Source organism: Melopsittacus undulatus, chromosome 6 (genome assembly GCF_012275295.1).
Source record: "Melopsittacus undulatus isolate bMelUnd1 chromosome 6, bMelUnd1.mat.Z, whole genome shotgun sequence".
Taxonomy (NCBI): domain Eukaryota; kingdom Metazoa; phylum Chordata; class Aves; order Psittaciformes; family Psittaculidae; genus Melopsittacus; species Melopsittacus undulatus.
The window spans coordinates 81064689-81092086 of NC_047532.1; the positions used below are offsets into that span (position 1 = coordinate 81064689).

At 38.8% G+C, this 27398-nt stretch overlaps 1 protein-coding gene across 2 annotated transcripts in view; it reads right to left on the bottom strand.

Annotated features, from left to right (window-relative positions):
• The window catches only part of DACH2 (dachshund family transcription factor 2), a 283111-nt gene extending 262520 nt beyond the window's left edge, over positions 1-20591 (bottom strand). The window contains exons 1-2 of one of the 2 annotated variants that reach the window (XM_034064027.1): positions 20110-20591; positions 9564-9577 (exon numbers count right to left, since the gene is read on the bottom strand). In XM_034064027.1, the coding sequence (XP_033919918.1) occupies positions 9564-9577; positions 20110-20591 (496 nt within the window). The remainder of the gene's footprint in view (positions 1-9563; positions 9578-20109) is intronic. The other variant, XM_005148278.3, reaches the window with a different exon arrangement.
• Between the last annotated feature and the right edge of the window lie 6807 nt (positions 20592-27398).

Genomic DNA, 27398 nt, shown 5'->3' on the forward strand with positions numbered 1-27398 from the left:
GGACATAGCTAAGAAAACTTGTATTTCAAAACTATGTTGATTTGGCCACTCAAAAGGGACTTTGATCTTATTTACCCACACATTTAAATACATCTGTAAGTTCTGTAACTCAACATCCAGGATATTCCTATTCTTCTAAACATCAATACTACCACTACTACTTCAACTTTTTACAGGTGAAATCTATGTTGCATTCCTAGCTCTTACTATAAATAACCGGTATGTCTCAGCTGATTTACCTTCAAGTTTACATTGGTTTCAGGAAAAAAAATTCATCCCTCCTTAAAGTCAAATAGCAGCTGTGGTTAGGAGGACAAATGCTGTTACTTAAAAAACACAAGACAAATGCATTAAATGTAACACTGAAAGCAACTCTTAAGAGCTGACAGCACATTTTTTCACTATAGAATAGGCATTTACTAGTTACTGAGCTAACAACTATATCTAATTAGTCAGGCCTTACAACTTTGTTTATGAACCAATGATATATATAAAGCTTTTTGTTCAAACCTTTAAGTATAAAGCTTATCATCCAACCAATGGGAATATTCTAGGTTAACTTATTTTTTTCTGTGAGAGTTTTAAATCTGCTACCTCTTATATCACAAATGGGGCTGGCTCACTTTTGAAGATGACCTGTTCAGTGTCTACAATGTCCACAAGAAGACCGACTTCCTAACAGAGAAGTTTTTTGCAAAGACCTTTGGATAAATTAGGCCTCCAATCAGCAAACACTAACACATTGTCTTCTTGAAGTATATGATACTATTGGCATACTTTAAAGATAAAGTCAGTGAACTGCTACGGTGGTAACATCCAGGGCAACTTCTCACATACACACAATGAAATCCCCCACTTTCCATGCCTTCGTGAGCTGTGCATGTTCACTGAATTTCCCATTTAACAGATTTCCTGTTTCCAGTGGTTTCTTTCTAATTTGCTACATTCCAACACAATTACCTTATTTTGCAAATTGAAGTCCTCTCCAAAACTTTCACACTTAATAACTAGATGTGTTCAAGGCCAGTTTGCATGAAGCCTTGAGTGATATGGTTTAGTGTGAGGTGTCCCTGCCCATGACAAGGGGGGTTGGAACTAGATGATCTTAAGATCCTTTCCAACCCTAACTATTCTATGATTCTATGATTCTATGTCATTTCTCAAAGAAGTAAAAATGCATCTCTCCTCCTATAGCTAAAGAAAGCTGACAGCAGATGCACAGAAAAGAACCTTTCAGTGTTCATTAAGACTTCCTGGCACCAAGTAACTGGCAATTTTTGATCAGAAATAGTTATCTCTGTACAACAGCCTCTCAGAGAATTTTCTTGCACTTTTTTGTCTCACCTGTCAAATCCATGTACATTTGAGCATTCACAGCACTCTGTAGTAAAGAGCTTTGAGTTTACTGTATTGGAAGAAACACCTCCTTTAGTTGGGTTTAACATCTGTTAATTTCACCCATCCTCTAATTCCTACACTAGCAGAAATAACCAACAATGACTCCCTATTCACCTTCCCTGTGCCATTTCTGATTTCACACAGCTTTATACCCTCCTGTGTCATGCAATATGGGAGCTTCTCTTTACCCATCATCCTCATCATTTCTGTGGCTTCTTCCTCCTTGATTTCTACACACCCCCTCCATATCCTTTGGCAGATAGGTGGAATGAGACCAGAACTACACTATACCCAAGATGAAAGTGCACCTTCACATGCCACTGTGTTCTGATTGTTCTACACACTTCTCCAAATAACTCCTATCAATCACTTGGGTTTGACTGCTCCCTCTCAAGAAATGATAAACCAGTAAGGCATATATCCTTGCTAACTAAGCAATTATTAATCAGATCTATAATTTCCCAGGCAGGCTCTCTGTACAAGTTTAGAGACACAGGGACATGAGTCTGATCTCAAAGGTAAACAGACACCATTCTGTTGCTTTATGTCTAATATCAGTATTTTCTGAATAACACCAAGTACATAAAAACCCCTCAGGCAATGTTTGTATTTAAATGGATCTGAAATTGATGCACTCTGTTACTATTTCATCCTATTTACTGGCAGAGGGTTGGAAGACTTAGCAACCAATTAACTAAAAGACACATGTACCAGCATGCTTCATAAAGGTGAACACAAATTAAGCACTCTCACTACCTCCAAACAATCACACTGTCCACTGTCAAAATTAGACATTAATTTCCCATGATGTTAATAACAACACTAAATATCTCCCGCAAATACAGAAAACCATTAGAGCACAGCAACTTTGAAACCAGCCAAAGGCGAATTTTCACCTGAAAAATGTGAGATTACCATTCTCCCAATCCATGTTTTACATGATACATGGCTGAGTTCGTAAGTGCTGAAGTCTAAAGCACTGAAGAAACTAGAATGATTCCTAGAAAGCTATTAACCCACATGTCTATACAGCTCTGAAATCCCAACTTTACCTTTTTATGCTTCACTAATTATTTTCATGACTGCTTATTTCTCCTGACTCTTAAAACATGCAAAATATGACCAAGAAAGATTCATTTGGCCGAATTTATATGCAAAGGGTAACCTGTGTACAACCTCAACAGTTTAAAGGGGCCATGCACATCATAAAATATAATAGATTGGAAAAGACCTTTAAGATGATCAGGTCCAACCATTACCCCAGGATGCCAAGACAACCTCCCTGTATTCCCACTATTTTTTTTCCAACCTTTTCATAGAGCTGTGATTTGAAAACCATTCCATATTGCAGTTTGAACAACAGTGACTCACAGACAGCTTATCACAGGTCCACAGTGAAGGAAGCTGACCTCTTTAAAGTTTGTGAATCATTAAAAGAAGTTCAGCAATTTCTGGAAAACAAAGATTATAACTTTTAAGAAACAGCAGTTCCTTAATAATCACACAAATACGTTTATCCACTACTAGAGTCTGAAAAAGAAATTAAGTGGCGTGCATCTTACTGCTGTGGATAGCCTAAGAGAACGTATTGCTGCCAGGATACCAAACTGGAGTTCACCCATTTGCATGAAGACAGATTGGTCACAGCATTCTTGTGAAGTCAAGGAAGTCTGACGAGCATGGCCCTGTACCATACTGTCCATGATTCCAGAAACTTTTCATTACATATATACTGTACAGTGACAGTCTGGAACCCTAAATATTAATATTTCCTACTGTTTCTCAACATTTGCCCAAATCCCTTTTCAATGACAGAATCCAACGTTTCCTCAAAAATATTCGATTACCCCAACCCATAATAAGACCACAGAAGGGAATACACTTGGATTTCTAGACTAAACTGATTTCAAGTTAGCAGACAAATCAGTAATTTACTCAAGGCTATTCTTCTATAATATTTCTTATTGCTCCTGAAAGTCTCAGTTGGCTTAGACCTTACCACTGATAGAAGATCTTGCTTTAGGATCATACTAGTGAAGCTGTGTAATGGTCCAGTATTTTGTGTAGTAATTTATTTTAATTTAGTATGTAACTCAAACTTCATTAATATTAAAATAGTCCTTACGTTAACTGCTGTAAATGTTACCTATCTGTTGGAAAGAGAGGCTCCATTAGCATGATATAGCAGCTACTGAATAGTTTTTTAAGTGTACAAATCCCAAGGACAACCAAAAGATCTTTTAATTTATACTTCTATGATTTCATACTTTCTGAATACAAAAACACACAGATAAAGAGTGTAAGACAGCTCCACTACTGTACCTCTCAACCGTGAAGCCTTAACAAGAACTCCTTCAAGTTTAACTTTCTGCAAGACCAACAATGCAATTCAAAGTTATTTGAGATCTACCACCTGTTGTCACTCAACAAAAACTGCCCAACACAGAGATAAGAAAAGTATCTGCATGAGCAACTGGATAAACTAAAGACCTGAGCATGTGTGGACACAGTAAAGATATCCGAATCTGTACTACAGAGCACCTTCCTCCAATTTGTGTCTACGGAAAAATTAATAAATACAGGCTACAGATTACAGAAGTTTTCAGATTCTTTGTTGATGCCTAAACATTAAGATTAGCATCACCAAATACTATTTCCTATTAGATTCAACAGATATCTCAGCGGATACCCATCTCAGATCTCTTGACCACAGTGCTGCAGTCCTACAATGCTAAAATACCTCAGCCAAAAGCCATAAGGATTAGGAAATTCAACCACACCAAGAACGATAGCTGGATGCTCTCTACCTCCCTTGCCATTGACTTCTCGCACAGTATCAGCATAACTACAAGGCCTCTATTTTTATATCTGTTGTGGTGTATATCCACACACACACACAAATAATTAGCATTATTTGCTCCTTAAATATCATAAAATCTCCTACCCTAAGAGGAAAAGCATTCTGCTTCAAGTCATCATTGCGATTTAAATCCCAATGAATCCCAGAACCTAGTAATACAGTGAGAAAACCTTTCTTGGTTTTGAGTCTTCTGTAATTCAGACAAAAAATACCTAGGCCTTGTGCACTACACGAATGTTCTTAGTACAAATATTTTTGTGTAAGAGCTCTTCCACAAGCTCTTCTCACCTTTCCTTTTGGATAGAATTTTGGAGTGATAATGATAAAAATATATATAAGGATAGACAAGAACTGATTTAATCCAATCATATTTCAGGAAGGTACAGAAAGAAATGCAGCCTCCTCATCCATGAAGTGTCTATGAGAAGTTTGCACCAGCAGTTTACATGTGTGTCAAACAAGTGAAAGCAGTGTCAGGACTTTATGCTGAAACATACAAAAAACACAGAAAAAACATTATCTACCACAGTCAGCATTTTAATTGCTTTTGTGTTTCATTTGTGAGGTTTTTTCCTTTTTAAAACCCTATGACATGCACCTAATCACTAACAAAAAGGGTTTTTTTTAAATCACTGCTTTTGGCTTCTCAGTATTTATCAGGGATACCTACCTTTACAAAGCAGTATTTCTGACCTTCCTGGGGAAGTTACTAAGATTTACTGATTATATCAGTAAACCCTGTCCATATACATATAGATATGTACATATGCACAAGCCATTGCATACAGGCAGGGAAGCTGAAGTTCCCAAATGAACAGGCAGATGCTGCAAACAACATGGCCCTCAAACTTTCAAAACTGATCACATCCTAAATAGTAACTCTTCTCTCACCATTTCATGTATTTACTTCTGAAGGGCAAGAGCTGACTGAGTGAAGGCATTTACCACAACTGCAGAAAACACAGCCGAATTTACCTTGTCTGAAAGACTGGTCTGTACCCTGCTTTTAGGGAATGTGGACCTAGCGGTTATCTCTCTAGTATTCTATGAATTCATACTCTCATGCATGAATACTGCCTCATGTATTTATTAAGGAATTAATACATTCTCATATAGGAATACCAGACATTTCAGTCTCTAGCATATTCTTGTTTTACTAGCACACTATCTTAATCATATGCAGCAACTACATCAAAAACTGAGTAAAGGAAAAAAAAAGTTATCAAACCTGAAGTGTTATCATCCGATAAGAGAGTTGGTTTCTTATACCTTTAGCAACAGCAATAACACAATAACAGTTTGAACCCACTGTGGAAAAAGGCCTTAAGCAGGAGGATCTAGAACAACTTATCAAAAACCAAAATCTGCTTATGAATTAGAAAAATGTAGAAAATAGGGCTGTAAGCTCTTGGAGAGGTCAAGGCATGGTTTTGTATACATATGCTTAAAATGTAAAACTATGATCATGTAAATATCTAACAAAGCAGAGCTTCACTTATAGTTAAACAGGAAACTACCCAAACTAGGCACAGGGCATTACCAAAGAGCTGGCCTTTCTCTTTAGATGGGCACTTGCATTTTCATATTAAAAGGCAAAATTGCTGTTCTGTTTTGGTTTTTAACCAGCAGCTAAGAGAAAGACTGAGCTACTAGAAGTATGTGCAGGCTCAGGACACCTAGCAGTACCATGACAAGCACTTTTATAAAAAAGCAAAAAATTCTGTCTTTTAAACCATACTGCTAACTAGTGAAACTAGGGACACTTGCACTACCTTGTTTACAAGAACTGGAAGAGAAAGTGCTAAGTAACTCAATTCTTAACCTTAATAACCAAATTTAAAGTTAATATTGAAACCCATGGTCAAAAAAACAGCCAGAATTATCCTCTTATGAAAAAGATTACTAAAGCAAGACTACAAATAGCACAACAAGCCTCTATTATTGCTTTTTGAACAAACACACAGATTCATCTTGTACCACTACAGTACCTTCAGCAGTTTCATTGTCGGGTCCCATTTTCTGCTTCTTCCATTCTCCGCTTCTCCTGATTCAAAACCATCCCTTTAACACATCATTCCTAATTAGATGATTAGTGCTTGGAAGGGCAGGAGATAAGTCATTTGCATAATTTAATCATAAAAAGAAGTTAAAGATACAGATTTTGCTGTTCGTTTGTACAATTATCTTCACCGGCCTGGGGGGCTGAGATATTAATGTGATTAAACAGTATTTCTGCAAACAGGCAACTGTGTGTCCTCTATTAAAGCAGAGCTGGAGGCAAATGAAAAATTAATTTTAGAAGACAATCAATTTTATTCTACATGACTGTAATAAATAACAGCCCATCTGCAGACAAGTCATTAGACCCTGGGAGGCTACATGTGTCACAAAGTCTAAGTGACACACAAGGCCACATTTTCCACCAAAACCAGAATGAGTAATAAACAGTCCACCAACTGCCATTCCTGTTCAGAAAGTGCATAGGTTTCCCAGAAAAATCAGGCACATGTGTGAAGTACTAATCACTGACCACAACTTAAGCTTATGCAGTACCCAGAAATACAGGCACACAGTGGTTTACCCTTCATCACGTTTTCTGTCTCAGCTTGAAAAAGGTTACAATTTTTCCACCTATATTAGTGGATACCGGTAACGAACAATACCGTTTACTCTGTGAGGCTGCTACTGCTCTGAAACACAGGGTCTATAGGCCTTGAAGGGACGTGGAGTTTCTTATATACTAGTTCTCCCAATATTCTGCTGAAACCCATTTTCCAAAGGATCCTTTCATTACTCCACTTGCATATTTGCACGTTTCCTGGTGTGGACTAAAGGAACTTACATATTAATTTGTAGGCATGCATTTAGTTTTGATTGCTTTCTGTGCTCCTGATTCAGAACCACTGAAATCAGTTGGAAGGTTCTGGCTCTGCAACAGTTCCATCGCAGAATTTCATCTGCAATGAGGTCAAAAGGACAAAGCAATCTCCAACTTCACACAAGATCCAAAGCTGCCATGTTCATTCTATCTGCTCCATGTTGCATAGAAAGTTTATAGCTCAATACTAATGCATTCTATAACTGAGGTACTAACACTTAAGGTACCTTCAGTGTTAAATCTCCTGTACTTCTTCCTTTCTATGCCATGACTCAGATGTGTCAGTTTCTCACCACCATGGGCTACGATTTAAGACCTCAGCAGCATCACTCCAAGACACACAATGAATTGAACAGAAAGATTCTCTCTTATCTGAAAAGAGAGGCTGTTGAAACCAGTGTTTCAGAATAGGCCATTATGAAAAGTCAGCAGCAGAAAAAGTTTCCAATTCTGCCCACAGTCACAGAACTGAGTAACCAACCTAAGCACTTAAATCAAAATGTTCTCTGCCCACTTCCTGTCCACAGATTTGTTTACTATCACTCACATTCTCATGCTAGACAAAGGGGTTTATTTTGGAAACAATGTGACATCATCGTATCAACTATTCTATGTCCATAAGATGCTAAAAAAGCTTCCAATTAGAAACCAGGAAAATGAAGAGCTGCATCAGAAACCCTCAAAAACAAACAAACAAACAAACAAAACAGGTTATCTAAACCCCTGTATCAAAATATGGCCAAGAATTATCTCATATGGCCAAGAATATCTCAAGGAACTTCTTAAACTTGAAAGCCTTCTTTAGAAAGATAACTCAACAACCATTCAAAACAACACATGAAACTCACAGTCACTGTCTACAATGGAATGCTGTTTTAAGTATTTACTGTGCTGTTCTGTCAATGACACATCAATCTAGATGGGGGAGCAGGGAGGATGAGGCTTTGTAAGTGTCAAGAAGAAATCTGGGGCAGCAGCAGGTAAGGGGAAAGGATAACTGCAGAACAGCTACAGCAAGAAATTCCACAATAAAATCAACATACTCCGCATACAGTATACTCATAATTGGATCTCCTGCACAATTCCAACATGCTCTGGTCACATCAGCCTACTGCACACCCACTGCACATAACATACAGCAATTCCAACCTCTCTTCAATTCCCCTGCCAACAGCACAGGTGCTGAAGGACTTAACTGTTCAAGCATCCTATCTGCAGTTCAGGCTTTTAACACCCAGGAATCCCAGACAAACATACTGCCTTTGCCAACTCAGCACCCATGCTCCTCCTTTCTTCTTCCCTGTAAATCAATAACCAACTCCTAGTAAGGGTTTACACTGCAAGAGACACAACTTCACTGTGAGCCAGCAGCCCATCAGCATAAAATGCAGCATGCAACATTCTTCTGTCTTTCCTTTTTGTCCCCTACAAAGCAGAAGGAAAACACACGTGCCTATTGCTACCCAACACTGGCAGGACAGTGACTTCCAAATAACCACATCTTGTTCTGAAATTACCCACCCCTGTCAGAGAGCTGAGAGGCACTGGAGGATGGCTACATGCCTTCTGTAGCAGGCAGGTAGAAAACAGCATAAGCAAGGTTCCTACCTCTGTTTGGCTCACAAACATTACAGAAACAGTTACACAGAACAGACAAATGTGCAGTAGGTTAGGAGAAGCCACTGCATCACTGAGATGCCTACAATAAATATACCAAAAATACTTCATTTTGTTTCCATACAGACACAAATACAGATTTTTCCCACTTAATAAAGGGTTAAATTTTTCAGTCAGACTCAAAGCCAAAATCATACACCTGTAAGGATGAATAACTAAGATGATGGAACAAACAGTTTATTAGAAGACTGCTGGCTGAAGGGACAGTAAAATTTTGAAGAAAGCATACTAAAAAAAAACCAAGATAGGTGAATGAACAAAATACACTCTAGCTTAACATGCTAGAGAAGTACTTCATTGAATTACAAGACACAAACTTTCCTGAGTTCCAACAGGAAGAAACAGATTTGTCTGAACCATAAGTTCACCGTGCAACAAGTAAGGCAATTCATAATAACAGAGCAGAAAGAAGCACTGATTCTGGTTCTGATGCAAGACATTTTCGTTCCAGTGTACAACAGCAGGATCAATTAATCTTCCTAAGCACTCCTGACTACGAGAGCAGCAAGTCTTAAAGCTCATTACAGTGATCATTCTGGCCAGACATCTTCTGAGATCCTTCTAAAAGCTGCACCATGGCTGCAAAAGCCGAGAGCAATGCATTACCCCTTCGACACAGGCACAGCCAGAGGCACAGCACAGGGTGCTGCTGTGCCACACACACCTGTAATGCAGCAAGGAGCAGAAGGTATAAGGCAGCATATTTAGCAAGTCTTCATAGTAAGAGCACAGAGTGCCCTGACAGATCACACTGCTTCTTCTTTCTCTGCAAAAGAGTCATAATAACCTTGGAATACATACGAATGATTTCTTAACAATGAGATGCTCAACTCCGGGTATTCTGAGATGTCACCTACTGGGTACCTAAGTTGCCATATAAAAAAAGCCAAATAACGCACCTTACAAGCCCAGAAAAAACAAACCTCCACAGACCTACAAATACGTATTTCAATAACAATCTTATGCAACACAGAAAAAAATGCTGAGTTCATCGCCTTAGGTCCCATTTCAGTATTCCTATTTTGCTGGTTTTTAACTGCCAACATTTTACTACCTTGTTCTGTTTGGGAATTTTGTTGTTGAAGGGGTTTTTAGGGAGGAGGGACTGGGTTTTGGTGTTTGGTTTCAGTTTGTTTTGCTGTTGTGTTTAAATATGTATTTCAAGTCTCATTGCAAAGGCTTTTTTTCTACCACTAATTTTATTATCTTAGCAGCATTTTAGAAAATTGCCCTTCTTTAATACACAACATCTAAAAGTAGGAGGACAAAACCAGGCAGCTCCAGAGAGCTGCAGCAGTGAAGCGAGGTGCCCTCATTAATTTCACAAAAAACAACAAGGATAATGTTTCACAGACACAGAACATTTTCTGATTAACTGTTATAAAAAGTCTATTAGCTATCACATGAAATTTGTGCTAGGCAAAAACAACTGCTACATGCATAAGAAAAAGCACAATGTGTAATGTTTTAAATATACTGATTAGAAGTTCTAAATGAAGCTACAAATATTTTTTATTTAAACTAGCTTGATCTTCCTAATTAGCAACTCTTAAATTACTGTAACATCCAAGTAACTAAATCCCCCTGCTGGCACAATGTGCCAAGAGCTTTCTTACAGCCACCTTTTTTAAATTAAAATATTCCTTCTCAGGTAACGGCAGGGAATAACACAAGTGAGTTCATCAGCACAAACACAGAGGACTTCAGGCAATCATTTGTGAGACACAGAAAGCACAATCTGTGTATGACACAGTTGGTTCATAGAGGGTTACAACTGACACTCCTCTGGTGGCAAGGAATCTGTGCTGGCCTGGCTTGAGCAACCCCCCAGTCGGGCAGTGACCACATCAGGGGCTGCAGCAACGTCCACATGCAGCTTCAACAGCTCCTACATAATCCAGTAATCTTAATACGTGCTGATAAAATCTTCCTTCCACTGTACAGTTTTCTATCCTGTAAACTGCTTGCCCAGGGAGGCTGAGTTTCCATCTTCGGAAATACTCAAACCCCATGTGGACCTTTTTGTCCAGCTCCGGACAACCAGCTCTAGCTGACCCTGCTTAAACAGAGGATTTGGTTGAACTAGATGATCTCAAGACGACCCTGCCAACACAACTTTGTGATTGTGCAAAACACATTAGATTTGTGTGAAATAATTTTGATTAACTTCTTAAATAAAGTTTTTTGTTCCAATTCCACTGTCCATACAGGTCTGCAAACAGGAGAGAAGAATGACTCTATGTTCTGCTGACTAAAAGTACCAGGAAGGCATCACAAGCTCTCTTCCTACAAACTTGGACAGAAATAAAATTACCTGTTACTCACCCACATGGCTGTGAGAATTATCAAAAAAGATTAAAGAATTTAGGTAAGAACACCGAGTTAGAACATACAGCCATAAAGGTCATGTAGCAAATTTAAGTTATGTCCATATCAAATGCAATTTAAACTAAATCTCTGGATTATTCAAATTCCTCTCTCGTTATAAATATGGATAAAAAGTTTTCCAAAAATTTAAGTTTACTTCTATCCTTTGGAAGAGGCTATTGAATAATCCAGAAATTCAGGTTAAATCACATTATATATATGTGAACATATGTATATTTTAAACCAGCATTGTGTATATATATTGATTATATAAATCCCTCTTAAATCTAACTTCCACCTTTATTCACAGAGTAGCTGAAATGCATTATCTGATATAATATGTAAACTGTGATTGCAGGATTATTGCTCCCTATGCCTGGGAACAACGGTTAAGACGACCAGTAACAGTGTGAGCAAAACGATGTGGAAAAAAGTACTGAGATTCTTTCAACTAAAAGTCAGAGCTACCTGTGTTCAAAATGCTGTCAGGACTTGCAGGGTTCTTCCTACCAGAGAGAAAAAGAAAACTAAGAAAAAATGCAGAAGTGGCATTCAAAAGAGTGAGCACAACCTTCTGGCATGAAGAACATGTCTGCTCCTTAGCACAGGAAGCCTAACAATCTTATAAGCTGGTGAGATGTATCAGGTTGAGTCTTTAATAGAGTAACTGAAAGTGCACTGATGATGCTAAACGTGACATATTTTAGTACCTTCTAGTCATAAAGAGACTAGACTGCACAGACTTCTAGACCAAATAAAACAAATAATATCTTGATTCTAAATACGCATCTTTCATCCAAAGCAAAAATAGCCTTTTATAGAAGGAGCACAATTAAAAAAGAAATCTAAAATCATTACAAGAGAGGACCTCAAAATCCTAGGTCTACTCTACACTTCACGTGTCACGCACTACTATAGCTGGTGCTTGAGTGCAACAGAACTTGTGAACTCAAGTGGAAAAAGGTTTCAAAATATAAGATTTTCACCCGATTGACTAACATAATACATTACAGAAATTGCCTACCTCAAGAAGGCCAGAAATAGAGTTAAAAATATATATTCAGATTTTTTTCCTGTGAATTAAGTATCTTACAATACATATGTTCCTATTGTGTTTTATAAACTACATTTCATTTCAATACTTCAGTGTCTACGTGACAAATCCTTAACTAATACTGTCACTAGAAACCTTCAATTAATAATAATATTAATGGAGCTTTACATAGCAGAGATAAAAGAACACATGCATAATATAGCTAGATACCTCAAATTTTACACATTACTAGTAAAAAAACCCATTAATAAAGAATAATCCAATAAAAGCACTGTTTGTAATGGCATTACCATACTTTTTAGTGTAAGTAAAGAGAGTCTCCCTCCTAAATAACTACTAAATGCTTCAGGTTCTAACATATTGCTGCAAGCTATAATGGTTATAACTGTTAATCCAATACACCTTTTATACAAACCCATAAACACATGAGTGGAAAAATAGCACAGATGTTCATCTCTAATGCAATTTCCATTCAATTTCCTAAGTGCAGTCCCTGTGTGCAAACTAGCTTAACGTTATGTTTAGCTTGCAAATTCTTTTAATAAATAATGAATGCAATAAAACTGGTAGATCAATGGCAAGCTGAGAAATCATAAAAAAGCCTTTTGTGCTCATGCTGTTGCCGATTTCAAACTTTAATCCAGCGACAGATCGATACTACTTTTTCTTTTTAACCCATCACATAGATATCAGATAGATGAGATGTAGGTTAAATGCTGTTACCAGATATCAATTTCCAGAAACTTGATAAGATCAGACACAATTGCAATTGAACATTTTATACCTTAATGTAAACCCAACAATATACACAGCCAAACTACACTTCAAATCACCGTAAACTAAGAAAGCCCTATTCATTTGTGTTGGTTCTTACTTTCTGGGGAAGTGGTATTTCTAACTGAGTCCAGAAAGGCTCGAAGACCATATATTTTAATAAGCAAAATGGCCTTTGCAGGTCAAGATGTTCTGTCAAGGAAATATAATCTCCTCATGCTTGCTAGTGACAATAAACACAGTACTCACACAAAAAAACAACAACATAGTTGTGCTACCAAACAGAAAGGAAAGCTAACAAATGTATTATACTTTGTAGAGTTCAGATATTAGACCCTTCTGGCCAGGTATCAAAGTACATAAGTTAATGGGTATCAGTGTTGCTTTCAGGTTGTAGAATAAGGAGAGAGGGGGAAACCCTATTATTGTGTCACTTTGGACAGCCATGCTTTACCAAGAGGGAACAAAGATCAAAAGCATCTAGCCCTGAGGGACAGTTCTAGTATCAAGCAGGATAAATCTAACCCACTAAGAATCATTACTACCTAATGTACTTGTGCTTGGTAATGCATGTTTAATCATAACATACAAAAAATTTGCCTTAACTTACACCAAAGGAACATGTCACAGACAGCAAGAACTCTAAAGCATCCTCATCTTGTTTGGTTTTGCAATTAGTATAATGTAAATAATCATTAAAACACCGCATTTCTGTATACATAGGGGGGTTATTGCACTGATAAACACATGAAGAACTTAGAAAAGAAACCAGATGGGAACTTTTAAGTATTTTGAACTATGGATTTGGATAGTTTTGTTCCTAATCCCCAGAAATTATAATTTTGAATTTTCTGAACAGGCACAGAAAATATTGAAGATCCTAAACTCAGAGGGAATAAGATTGGACGAAGAGCATAGTACCCGTTTAAAAACGCCATATACACACAATTGTTTCAAACACAGGTTTTTATGCTAGTATGTCCCACCATTGATGAAAAGGGCACAAGCCTTAAAAACATTTCCAAGTTCTTTGCCCTTGTTCTGGCAAACTTCCACTGGCACGAAAGGGAGGTCCACCTCAGCAAAGTCAAAACAGGAGGTTTACAACCCAGATTTCAATGCTTTTTTAATACTAACACCTCTTGCACAACGTGAATTTCAGCCTGTAAGCAATGAAATAAATAAGAGCAATTCTTCAAAGTATCTCAGAATGCTCATGTTAATTATTTTCTGCAGAATTACCAAGGTACTAAGGCCACTGCCATACAACAAAAAGGGAATTTCTAATTTAGCGATTTTTGCTTTGCTCCTCAGTTCTACCAAAGTTGATTTTCACCTTCCTTAAAAGCAAACACACACAAACAGAGGCTGCGTGTCCAACCGTAGCCCCAGTGTGAGAATAATTTCCCATCTACAGAGCTGTCCACTTCTGGGGTATAATGCTGTTGCCACACATTGATATATTGGTGAAAGGAAGGCAAATATAACAATGCTAAAGCTTAAACTCATTTGAATAAACTGTGAACTTCTATTACATATATTGTTTCCTTTATCAAATTGGAATTACTGGAGCAAGAATACCAAGAATGCCAACATAAATCTAGATCTGTTACAGCCAGTTTCTCCAATTTATTCTCAGAACCCTTAATGACAAAAAGTCAATGTTCTTCTGTTTGGGGGGAGACTAAGAAAAGGAACAGTCACAATAATTTTTAACATTAAAATAACACATCATAGAGAACGAGATCGGGTTTAACAAAATGACAGAAGCAAATCACAAAATACTGCTTTACCTTCTAAAGAAAAACAAGGAAGACCACAAGTCTTCTAATAAGGAATAAAAGCCCATATAGACTATGCGCAGCCTACGTGGGAAATAGATCTTCATTATTCATGGCAGAGTACTTTACGCTTTGAGCAATCTTTTCCAGAATTTAAAACCGTTCCACAAAGACACATTCCAGCCTTTTTTATGATTTGCATTCCACAGGTTCTGCTCCAAGATAATGGATACCAGACTATACAGAACAGAAATTAACGGTGATCAACAACTCCTCTAACTTATGTGGCACTAAATGGTAAGTAGTAACAGAAATGTAATTAACAAGTATACCCATCTTAAATCCAGCAGATGTTGAATCCAGGCACATTTAACTTTAAAAGAAAAATATGAATAAGAATTAAAAAAAAAGAGGGAGAGAAAGCCTTACTTCAGCCTGTAATCAATTTGGACACAATGATACTCTATTTATAGCAACACTTTTACATGTTTTAGTCTTATATTATTTATTCGGATCATTCCTATTACAATGAAATATTAATGTTGAGAAAGTGGTTACTCTATTAAGGACCTATCCTATGTTTAGATTTTAATATTGATCTCCACTATTTTGGAATAATTAATCATTCCGTACAAAACTGTATTTGTCTGACTTAGTGTTATAATATGATCAGAAGTTTAGCATCTTCCCACCATGATGCTGTGATTAAATTTATATTTTGACCTATTCCTAAAGGCAATTTAGTTATTCCAACAGAAGGGGAAAAGGGGATACCGCCACTTTAAAAGCTTCAATCTCTTTGACATTGCTGGCAGTGTATGGGAACATTAATGCATCTGTCATGATAACAAGCTAAGAATAACATCTAGACATCAAACCGAGCAGAGAATCCATCTGAAGTGATTCATTCAGATCTGTCTCATTGATTTATTAAACACAGGGCAACATCTGCAGCCTCACAGAGCCGCTTGGCAAAATTAATGCAAGATCAATTCAAATGGAAAAAAGTGCAAAAGAGATAAATCAAAACACAATTTGCATGCAGTTCCACAATCAGGCTTATTGGGTGCAAATGCTCAATTTCCCTCCCAAAGCAAATGAGTTTAAATGTTGTTTTATCTTTGTAGAATTGTGTGATTTGAAGTGACAGTGAAGAGTTCTGCAGGTTGAAATGGTGAAAAGAAAAAAAAGGAGAAGAAATGCTTGCAAAGACCTTTTGAATATGCAACAAGAATATCATTAATACCTAATTGTTTAGCTTTTTTGTCTTTGCTACAAAAACACAGTATTTTTCAGTTGTAGAAGTCTCGGTAGAAAATTACATATGTATTATGCATATACACATGCAGGAAACACACAAATACTCCATTTTGGAAGAAAAGCATGTTACACTTCAAATGGGGAGCTCTATTGACATGAAAAAAAGGGAATTTTAATCAAGGCTTCTCCAGATTAGATATGCATCTGATGAAAAAATACAAGTATTTTAGTAGTTTTGAGCAAGCATAGGCTTTCAAGATGTCTAAAAAGAAAGAGGGATTTTTCCAAAAGTATAATTATTCTGCTCAGAAGTAGAAAAATTCCTTTCTGCATCTCTAGCAGAATCCACTATGCTAGTGATCTCTCTCACAAATATTTTAAGTGAGCCTCCTTTCCAAGAAAGAAAGGGAAACTGAGAAACTGACAATTTTTGTTTTAACATGCCAGAACCTTCAAAACGCACAAGTTTGGCCAAGTCTGAATCATACTAAATATTTACTTAGTCAAAGAAGTGGATATCATCAGATGTCCACATTTAAAATCAATATACAAGGAAACTCTGTGCAGCGCTACATAACTGGATTGCTTTAATTATAATCTTGACATCATTCTCCTAATAAAAGACAGAGTATTGCTGAATATAAGGTAGCTTTTAATAGACAACATGACAAGACCCTCATTATCTCATAAAATAAAATGTCTGCATTTACTGGTTAAATTCATTTCTAAAGCCTTTTATTGTTTGTGAATAGCCCAAGTAATACAAAATATTAGCTTAACTAGATACTTTAAGTCACAAAAATTAAGCCATGTACTAAAACACTGTTTTCTGGGAATTATTCTTACTATTCACTGGATAATCCAGACCAACACTATGCTTTTTCAGTAGCCAACAGCATCCAAACACAGAAGCCCTGTAAAATAATCATACTCATATAATCCAATTTTAAGGATTGCCACATTTGCCATCATAAAAATGTTCTCACTATGGTTTTAAATTTCATTTTTAAGTAACACCTCATTATAGTTTTCTACTTTAAGTAAATGTTATGCTTTACTACTAAAATTAAGCATGTGTCCATAATTTAAGTAGTCTTCTAAGGTACTGCAAATTAGTAATTAAATTGTCTAAATATGTTGTACTCACTCTTCACTTGACGATGCTACCTGTAATGAAACGAACAGTTAGTTTCATTTCACAAAACTTGCTTCCAAATCAGGTTAGATGATGATGGCTAACAATAATCAAAGTTAGGAACATTCTGTTTACAACTGAATGAAATGTATATGTGTACTGTTTAAAAAAATACAAAAATACTAACTATAGGTAACTAGTGTTCCATACACAGGACAAACAAAGTAACTTTCACTTGCAGGTATAGTATTTCTCTGCAGCTCTTAGTTTAGCTTGTCCACAAAGCTCATAAACTCAACACAGCAAGAGAAGTAGAACTTCTCTTTTTTTTTTCAATTATATGTAATTGAGAGTTAACACTGCAATAGAAATAAAAGTGTACACTAACATAAGACATGTTGACTTTCAGAAGTGAACTAACATAGAAAACAATAGCCAGCATTTCTTCCTGCTTTCTCTGGCAGCTCGAGTTTACTTACTGCAGCATTCAAGTATGTATATAAATATCTATAAATTTATATATATATATATACACGCTGAAAAAAGCAATGCACAACATTCCGAATTGAAAGTAATGCTTGAGTCATGCAGCGCAACAATACACATTGAAGGGGTTGCTTCTAAAAAAAAAAAAAAATCATTTTCTTCCAAGACTTCACTTCCCAGGTACAGACCCTAAATCCTGTATGTATGGCTGTGACAGTGGTACTGTGTTTTATCTGCTTGGCACCATGCACTGCAGTGGTTCCTGGGTCACTTCACAGCAAACAAAAATTAGCTCACTCATGTATTTAGCCAGTTTTAGCCAACATGCTCTCCCAGCAGTACCGAGCATTCAAGGAAAAATAAAAAGCTGTAAATAAAATGACATATTAAGCATTCAATTAGCATGATGGAATACAACTAACATTAAGTTACAACACTTGAGAGAAGTTTCACGTGTGCTGATAACATCACGCATTACACCTGAAACCGTGAAGGCAAAATACATCAGCAGGTTATTCAAACCAGCTGCATTTAAAGAGGTATAAACCATGGCTCAGTGATGTTTCAATAAACAAGAAACATTTTAGGGAATGTAAGAGAATCTCTGATGCTCCTGAACAGGTAAAAATACATAACTAGGCAGGAAGAGCTTGCGCTTAGACACGTGTTGAATGCACTTAGTTGAGAGCTTTGACTCCACTGAGACTTGATTCTGACCTACAGGATGCCCTCTCAGCAGCGCCCTTGCTGGATCTTCAGCCTTTGCCCAGGTCTTCGTTCTACTGACTGCTCCTTTCAGACCCACTCTCAGAGCATCACACAGCTCCTCTGGCCTCCCCTCTCAGCTGATCCTTGCATTACTTATTCCCTTATCCTATCATGCCTTAAGTCTATGAAATACAAATTTTGAATATTTAATATCCAGCATTTCTGTCTGGATTTTAAATCACTGGTTAAAAGAGAAAAGAAATCAGACTGCATCTAAAAGCTGGATCATCAAATCAAATCTCCTATTTCCCCAGAAGAAAACTTTGGCATGGTCACAGAAACTAAAAGGACTTATTTCTTTAATGGTCAACTTTCATGCTAGTCGAGTTTCAGGAATACTTGAGGGAAACATTTACATGGTAAGTGTGTCCCTTAGTAATCATACATTAATTTTGTTTAAATACATTGGCCTCAGACCTTATTTTTAACACCATCATTTTAACACGGCAGTGGTTATGATGTCACAGAGGTGCACGACACTGAAACAAACAGGCAGTGGGAGAAGGTGTCACAGAAACACAACACGAGTACGAGAAAAAGCAGGTACTTGGAATAAACATGCCTAGGAATCGAGTGCAAGCTTCCCTCAAGTGTCACCTGTAACATAAAATGATTTGAAATAAAACAAATCCTGCTATTCACGAAAGGACGTCCGGTCTGCTCCCTCCTCAGCTCCAGGTGGCAAGAACAGGATCAGGCCCCAAATCAGCGCTTGCTGAAGGGTGTTATTAAAAATACCCCCCCCCCAAACACGTTCGGTGCTGAGCAGCCAGAAGTAGTGACACGAGAACCAAAGTTAACAAATACCCGCATGCTACACGTCAGACACGGCGCTCAAAGCCCTGCGAAACTACCTCCATAAGAAAAGTTTCCTGCCAGGCTGAAAGCAGGAGGACTCTGAAATGTAAATGTTTCTAAGGAGGTACCGCACGAACTGCTAACTAGTCATCTCCACACACCCTGCCTCGCATCCGACCCCACTGCACTTGGTGTTTCTATTGAGCTCCGAGAGGGTTTTTGTGTTTATTAGATCATTATCATTTCTAAAGGCAGCAGCTACAAGGACTGTAACCTCAAGTACGAAGGACCCAGCAGGGATCTCCCAGGAATACCACCCGCTCCGGGCTCTCCAGGGCAGGGGCTGCGCCAGTACCAGCACTCTCAACTGCGGGACGCACCATTACTCCGGCTCGGTAACGGGCAACAGTTTGCTCGCAGCCGCCGCCCGCCTCCCCAACGGGCATCGGTTGAGAGTCGCCAACCGCAGTCCGCACCCACCCTCCCGGGAGCGAGGGATCCTGAGGAGAACCGAGAGTTCCAGCGGAGAAAAAACACGGATAAAACTTTTGTGTTATTCGTGCGCAAAGTAAACGGGAACTCTGCTCCCGCTGCTAAGGGAAAAGTTTGCAGTCGGGCGCACGGAACGGCTCCGCTGCCCGGCGGTCCCGGGAGATGGGGGAATCCCGCATCCCACATCGGTACCACCGATGGGCTCATTCCCCCCCCGCTGGCACCGCCGACCCCGGCCCCGAGCCCCGGCCCGCAGCGCTCTGAAAGGACTCCCCCACTCCCTCGGCAGAAGCCCCGGGGAGCGGAGACACGGGACCCGTCCCCCCCGCCCCAGGCACGGCTCCCCACGGGTCGGAGCAAGCGCGAAGTTCGGTTGCTCACCTCGCGTTGGTGCAGTCGTTGTACAAAGTTTCGAAGTCCTTCCTGGTGATGAGCTTGCAGCGGTTGACGCCGGGCTGGATGGCCCCCAGCCCCCGCAGGATGCGGACCTGCTCCACCGTGCACACCACGGGCGATATATCCAGCCGCTTCAGCTTCGTGTAGACCGTGTGCAGCCCTCCCACCAGGTGCTTGAGGAAGAGATCAAAGACCTGCGGCAAGCAGATCAGCTCCTGCCCCTCCACGAGGAACGAGGCCACCTTCACCCCGTGCAGGTCGACCATCTTACACTCGTTGCCTCCACCGCCGCCACCACCACCGGCCCCACCGCTACCGGCGGAGAGGAAACTGTTGACGAGGCTGTTGGTGAGCCGCGGAGACTCCGCGGGGCTGGAGTACAGCGGGTCCGCCCGGAACAAGCCTGCCGAGCCCCCCGCGCCGCCGCTGGAAGTTGCGGCGATGACGGGCGGCGCGGAGACAGCCATGGCCAGCCCGGCTCCCCGCCGCTCGCCTCAGCCCCCCGCTTTGCTCTACTACTAAAAACAGAGCCGGGCGCCCGCCCTCCCACACGCAACGGCCGCCGCCAGCCGCGAGCCCAGACCCCTCCCCAGCGCCGCCGGGGGGGAAGAGTGACAGCGGCCTCCAGCCAATGCGTCCCGCCCGCCTCCAGCGCGGCCCCGGCGAGTGGCTGCGGGCGGCGGGGCGGGGCGGGGCAGCGCCAGCCGCAGCACCTGGGCCGTGAGGTGGCCGTGAGGGGTGCGGGTGAGGGGAGTTTGTGAGGGGAGCGCGGCCGAGCCGAGAGGATTCCCATCGGGAGCTGCGGGATGGGAAAGTTTTGGGAAGGTCTTTTGGGGCTTGAGGGGATCCCGCGGCTCAGCCCTGTGCTCTGAGGGAGAGGAGGGTAAGGCTGCGGGTGTTCCGCCGGAGGTCCGGGTGCCGACCCTCTTTCCCGCTGCGCTCTGGTACGTTCCTGAGTGTTAAAGCACCTGTGCCCTGAGACAGCCGAAAGATATCGGGAGAGATGGGAGGTGTGAGGGGAGATTTAGCAGCGGGAGTCCCCGTTGGGTAAATAATGCACCCGACTGTCCCCATCTTCACTGTGGACCAACAACCCGTTATTATTCTGTGTGAAGAGACGGTGGAGGCCGTGGCAGCACATCAGGTCTAAAGCAAACTAAGCCCGCCAGTCACTCAGTGAGGGGAGTATGTGCTGCACAGGCAGGGCGAGGGAGGCTGTGAGAGATGTGAAGTTGGTGATAGGTCACAGGAGGCAAAGTCTGTTCTCGGGTGGTCTTGCGTGTAATTGCATGTAATTCCCAGATTCAAGTGTGGCATCAATTGTGGTTTAGATACAATGGCATCAGTCCTCTCCTCATGCTTGACTGTGAGGCAGCCTCCAGAAGCACCATATGGTACCTCATTCAGCTGCACACAAGTAAAACCCAGCAGTCTTGGGAACCAGACAGATCCTGTGCCTCTTTCACCTGAAGCAGGTTAGTTGACAAAAGAACTGCTAAGCTTCATGCATCCCTTCTGCCTAAACAACTGCACTAGAAAGATGGTCATATAAATTTCATATAAAGGAGTTGAATCTGATAGATGTACACCTGGCTAGAGTGGTGATATGCTTACCTTCTCCTAGTGTACTTACATCTCTTTTCCCAGCCTCCTCTTCCTTTTCCTTTGTATTAATATTTTTTCTTGTTTCCACTTTTTTCAGTCTCTTTCCTTATTTCCTAGTCCTCTAACTTCTTCACTCCCCTCTTTTTCTAACTTCCTCCTAAAGTGTTCAGTAAACAAAGCAAACACAAAAGTATGAACAAAACTTTTCAAGTAGATTTCAAACAAGCAATACCAACAGAGCATTTCAACTATTTCCATGATTGCACTGCTTTGTATGCCATCTTCTTCCTTTTGTTAAGCTTGCTTATTTAGGCACCCTATCTGCAAAGTTTACTATTTTTGCATTATGAATAATCTCATTTTAGATGAGGGGAAATGAAATGCTATATTTGTTAAATTACATTAACTAAATTACACTCTGCAGGAACCAATCCATTGATTATATGTGCATTCCAATATGACTAGCCACTTGCTTTACGCCCCTAGCCTAGGTGCCTAAAACCAACACAGAATTTTCACATAAACTAGACTTAAGTGAATACCTTTCAATAAGAATGCTCATATTTCATAAACTACTTGATGCATCATTCTAGGATTGGAAGTTCTGTGACATAGGGCTTTTTACATCGGTAAAGTGTTTAGTACAATCAAGTCCTGAACTCATCCAAAATCTTTATATACTGGAAATGATAGAAGTAACAAATATCTGACTTCAAATAGAAACTTCTGGGGTTTAATCTTCTGGATGTAATTGGTATTAGGAGATTTAATAAATCAGATCCAAACACTGCCCTTTTAAAGAGATTTTTTGCTTTGAGATTAATGTGACAATCAAATTGCACCATGAGAATTCTTTCCCCTTTTTGACTTTAATGTCTCCCATAAGCTAAACATATTTCTAAATAAGACTGAATTTTTGCAAGGCCAGAGGAAGCCTTGCGCATCAACACCCAGCAAGTTGGAGTGGCATGAAGCAATATAAAATCATAAAGGCTGTAGTAAAAACAGTACCCTTGAGAGGTGACTATCCATGGAGAGAAGAACTGCTCTGAAACTCAGAAAATGCACAAGGTATGAGAATTAATACCAGGCAGCTGTTCAGTGAAACTAAGCATATAAAAATCAACTATATCAATGGATATTATTATTTCTCTGTAATTTTATTAAAGACAAGTCAAAGTTACTAAGGCCTAACAATCACACAATAGTATCTTGTCAGTTGTAAAGTATCCAGATGGTTTATTTGAACAGAGTCCAGCAGTAAGCAACTTGAATGTGTAGAAACCAGTAAGCCTCCCTATAGCTGAAATAATTATTTTAGAGTATTTATTTAAAATTAGAGTTTCAGTATTTTTGTTCTTTTTTGACTGGTATGCAAAATATTCTGTTTTCTTCACACGATCATCTATAGAAATGCTGGTGCATTGTGTATTAGTCCTATTCAAAAATTGTCTGTGTTTGTATGGCAAAATGTCAAGCAAAGGTTTTGTTGTATTTGTTTGTTTTTGTTGTTATCATCATTACATATGCCCTCTTGGACTGAAATGTGGAAGAGCTCTTTTCTGAGACATGGGAGGAGAGAGGAAAGCCCAAGTCATTCCAGACAGGGCTAGTCAACAGCATTCTGGAAATCACTTTTTGCCAGCTGGCATAAATGTGGCTATTGGCTTACAATGATCCTATAGAGAAAATGATGGGTGACACAACTGACTAGGAGGCAACAATGATGAAAAATAATGACAGCTTTTTAAGTGACACAGTAGGAAATTAATTAAAATAATAATAATTTTGTTTAAAAAAACCAAGAAAGCTCAATAAGGACGTTTGTGCTTTATCCTGGCCTACTGTAGCCAAATATGAGGCAGGACAATAGAAAAAAGAATTCCATAGATATTACCATGTAAAGAGTCCTGAGGTTTTATTTATTTTTTTAGTATAAAGAAATTTTTCTATAGACTTGATTCAGGTATGTCCAATGTAAGTAGACTGTAGAAGGAGGAAATGACAGGTTTTAGTGAAGAACTTGGATCTTCACCAAAATAAATGGGAGGGATAAATGTGAACTTTGATTTACAAGGGTCAGAGGGAACTGAACTATGTATTTGCGATGCACCCTTGTCATAATGAAATGAAACACCTTTTTCCTGAATTCCAGTCTGATTTGAGCCCTAATGACACTGATATTCTCCTAGTCCTCAACAAAAATTTACTCAGGGCCCAGTCTAAAGCTCTTAACTTACCATGTTGATATCTGAGTTTGTATCATGAGTGTGCAAACCACCAATATTGCTAATTCTGAAGAAAGGCTTAAAAAGGAAGAAAAAACATTATTAATATTTTGCTAGGTTAGTGTTTAATTCCTTGGTTTCCTTGGGAAAGAGGAAGCATGATTATATTAACAAATGTAGGCCACTGACGTGAGAAAAAGAAGAGGCTGAAATTAGTATGTCATTCTTAGTGCCCACATTTTTCTAGACGCACTAGTACTTGACACTTGTATTCAATTTATTCCTGACATTTCAGGAGATGTTTTTTTGGAATTGTGGATTAAAACTTCCCACCTCAACATCAAGGATTTTTTTATAAAACCAATGAATCTAAATGTCTAAGTATCGATAGAAAAATGATCCCTTCTCTTATGTAATTAAATGTATTGTATTAATGTGTGCATAATGCAGAATCAATAAATAATGAATTACCACTGATTGTAATTGAATGTTTTCATAATTTTATTGTCAGCCATGATAAATAATCAGTACATTTATACTGCATTAAATTAATTAGTGTGTCATTTCTATTACATACATCAGCAGTGAAGTAATGCAGTGACATCTGTTTCTAATGTTTTAAAGATGTGGTATTCCTTATTAAGTAAAAGGAAGAGTTATTAGAGGTATTTCCTGTGATTGGCAGTTATACTGGTACAGTCAAAGAGATCAAATAAAGGAACTTGCACTCTTGGCAAACGCTGCATTTCAACTCCTGATGGCAGTGAGTAGCAATGACTGGAGTGAATTTTGCTGCTTCAGGCTTTCAGAAAATCCTACCCACCTTTCTAGAGAAAGTAAGAGTGGATCTTCTCTTCCTAATACAGTTAGGGAAGATTCTAACATGCAAAATAATTAACAGTCTACAGAAGAACCGAGCATCCACATCCATTTCTATATCGATTTTTCTGCCTCGGTCCTCTGAATGTAAAAAGGAATTGACAAGGGCAAGAGTAGAATAGAAAGAGTGAAATATACAGAAGGGAACACATACCAAATAAACTTAAGTTAGACTGTCCCAGAAAGAGGATTGTTTTTTTAATTACTAGGTATTAGAAAATGGGTGATCACCTGGGAGCAGGGTGATGTGAAGTAAAATACACTGAGCAACAATTATGGACTGCCGTGAAGGTCTGGGGGTCTTTATTGATGTTGTCTTTTCCACGACACTTATGGACAGCTTTAATTTTTCTGTACCATTACACCATCTTTAAAAAGAACAACTACAAAATCTAATGTTAGGGCTTGTCTTAACAGAGAGTTCATCATCCATAAAACAGCTTTAGATAGAACCTTGGGTGACGTGACCTAGTGTGAGGCATCCATGCCCATGGCAGGAGGTTAGAACTAGATGATCTTAAGGTTCTTTAGAACCCTAACCATTCTATGAATTTTAATCATAATTTTTTCATACTATCAATGTTCATAATTATTTTAAGCAAAATTAAAACAAAACTCTTTTCAGTGCAAGTCTCAGAACTTGCTTTCAACCACTCACTAACTATCTTTGCATGAATTTGAGAGAATGGTCTCTGGAGCAACCACGTGTGTACAGCAGTTTGTCCACATGGCTTGCCTTGTATGCAAGAAACTCCAGACTCACTTTGGATCACCTGTGTGGGTATGACTGAGAGACACCCAAATTACTGGCGGTAGCTATACATTTATTACTCTGGATCCTCTAACATTGTGTTCCAGTTCTCTGTGAGTCTGCATCTGTAGGATTCCTCCCTGTGCAATTTTTGAGTGTGATGCTGAGCCTGTGCTTGGGACAGTCCTCAACAGACACCACCTTTGTGACAAGCTCTCCTGACCATTTACTATGGAACCCAAGAAAACTAAATCACAAAAATACTGTCTCAGACAAGGTCCCATCTGCTTTTCCTATTAATTAAAATTTCAATTAATTGTTTTAAGTGATGTGCCCTTTAAAGCTTAGACACTGTCACTTTTTGTCTAGATGATGTGTAATTACCTTCCTTCTTAAAGAAAGGAGTATGTTTGTGGTATAAAAATGTAAGCAGTAGTTTTAAGGTTGTTCCAGTGAAATATAAGAACACAAAACTATGATTCTAAGATGGAGTTGTTGCTAATGATTAGCTGCTTCAATCTGGTTTTTGAATTTGATTGAGGATAGAGTGCAACAAAATTGCAAAGCCAGGACCTTACTATAACAAGGCTGTATTAGATGAAGTACAATCAATTAAGGTTCAGTATTGGCACCTTTTCTTCTTCAGGAAGAAAAATTAATTCCATTAGATATGTACTGAAGTTAAAAGGCACTTTATAGCAAACTTCTATGAACACAATACTATGCACTCATATTCAGTAAGTCATTATACCTATTTGTTAATACTCCCAGAGGATCAAGATGAGCCTCATCTCTCACTCTGTATTTGCAGGTCAGCTAAAGAAGGCAAAAGTTTTCTTGTACTGTGTTTGAGCATCTCAGCCGTAATCTGAAGGCACCACCATCTAGTGGGATAAGAAGGTATTTAATTTTTCTTTACATTGTTTTTATATTTTTAAACATGGGCATTACATTCTACTTCAAGCAGCAATAAAAAAGTAAACTTCTATGGTTTATTTAAATGTATAAGGCTTGTGTGGACCTTTCATTAATTCTCATTCTTCTGTTTAACTGAAAAGCATTTTCCAATAAAATCTTAAGACTCGTTTCCATGAAAATAGGTTTTCATAAACAGAATTTTATCAATGAGAAAACAATTTATAGCTATCCAGACTCAGTAGAAGTGTAATTGATTTATTGAATAAGTATTTTTAGTATGTTATTGAATCTACTTTGTGGAAATCCAATTGGCAGAATTATTAATGCTGTGAAAGTAATTACCTTGAGCTCATCTTTAAAACCAATATGTATTTTAGACTGTAAAGATCCGTAGCTGCAGTTTTGCATACACCCATTTAAGTATACGGTGTGTGGTTGTTAGTCCAACCATTAAGTCTCATCAAAACCAGATCTCAAAACTGAATGCAAAGCATTCACTTTACCTTGCCTCTCAACGTGACCATTTGTACTTTGCCCATGCTGATACATGGACTGTTACCTGTTCTTATTTGTTTTTGTTTTCATGCACTTAAAAATTAAAAAGGGTAATGGCAAGATTTTATATGGGGCAGGGAGAAAAATGAGGGTGAGCAGTGTGTATTTATTTTTTTGTTTTTTAGCAGAGAATGCATGCATCTGCAGCTGTTATCCTAAGATGCCTCCTTGTGTTCAGGTCTCATTGATCTTGTTACAGCTTTTCACACATAGGGGGATAATTCAGGAGTACCTCTCTTTTGTAACTGTGAGAGCAAATATTAAGAAACTACCATATTCTAAAACTGCATAGGTATTTTGATATTTTTATATCTAAACTGGTAATGAAATAATAAATA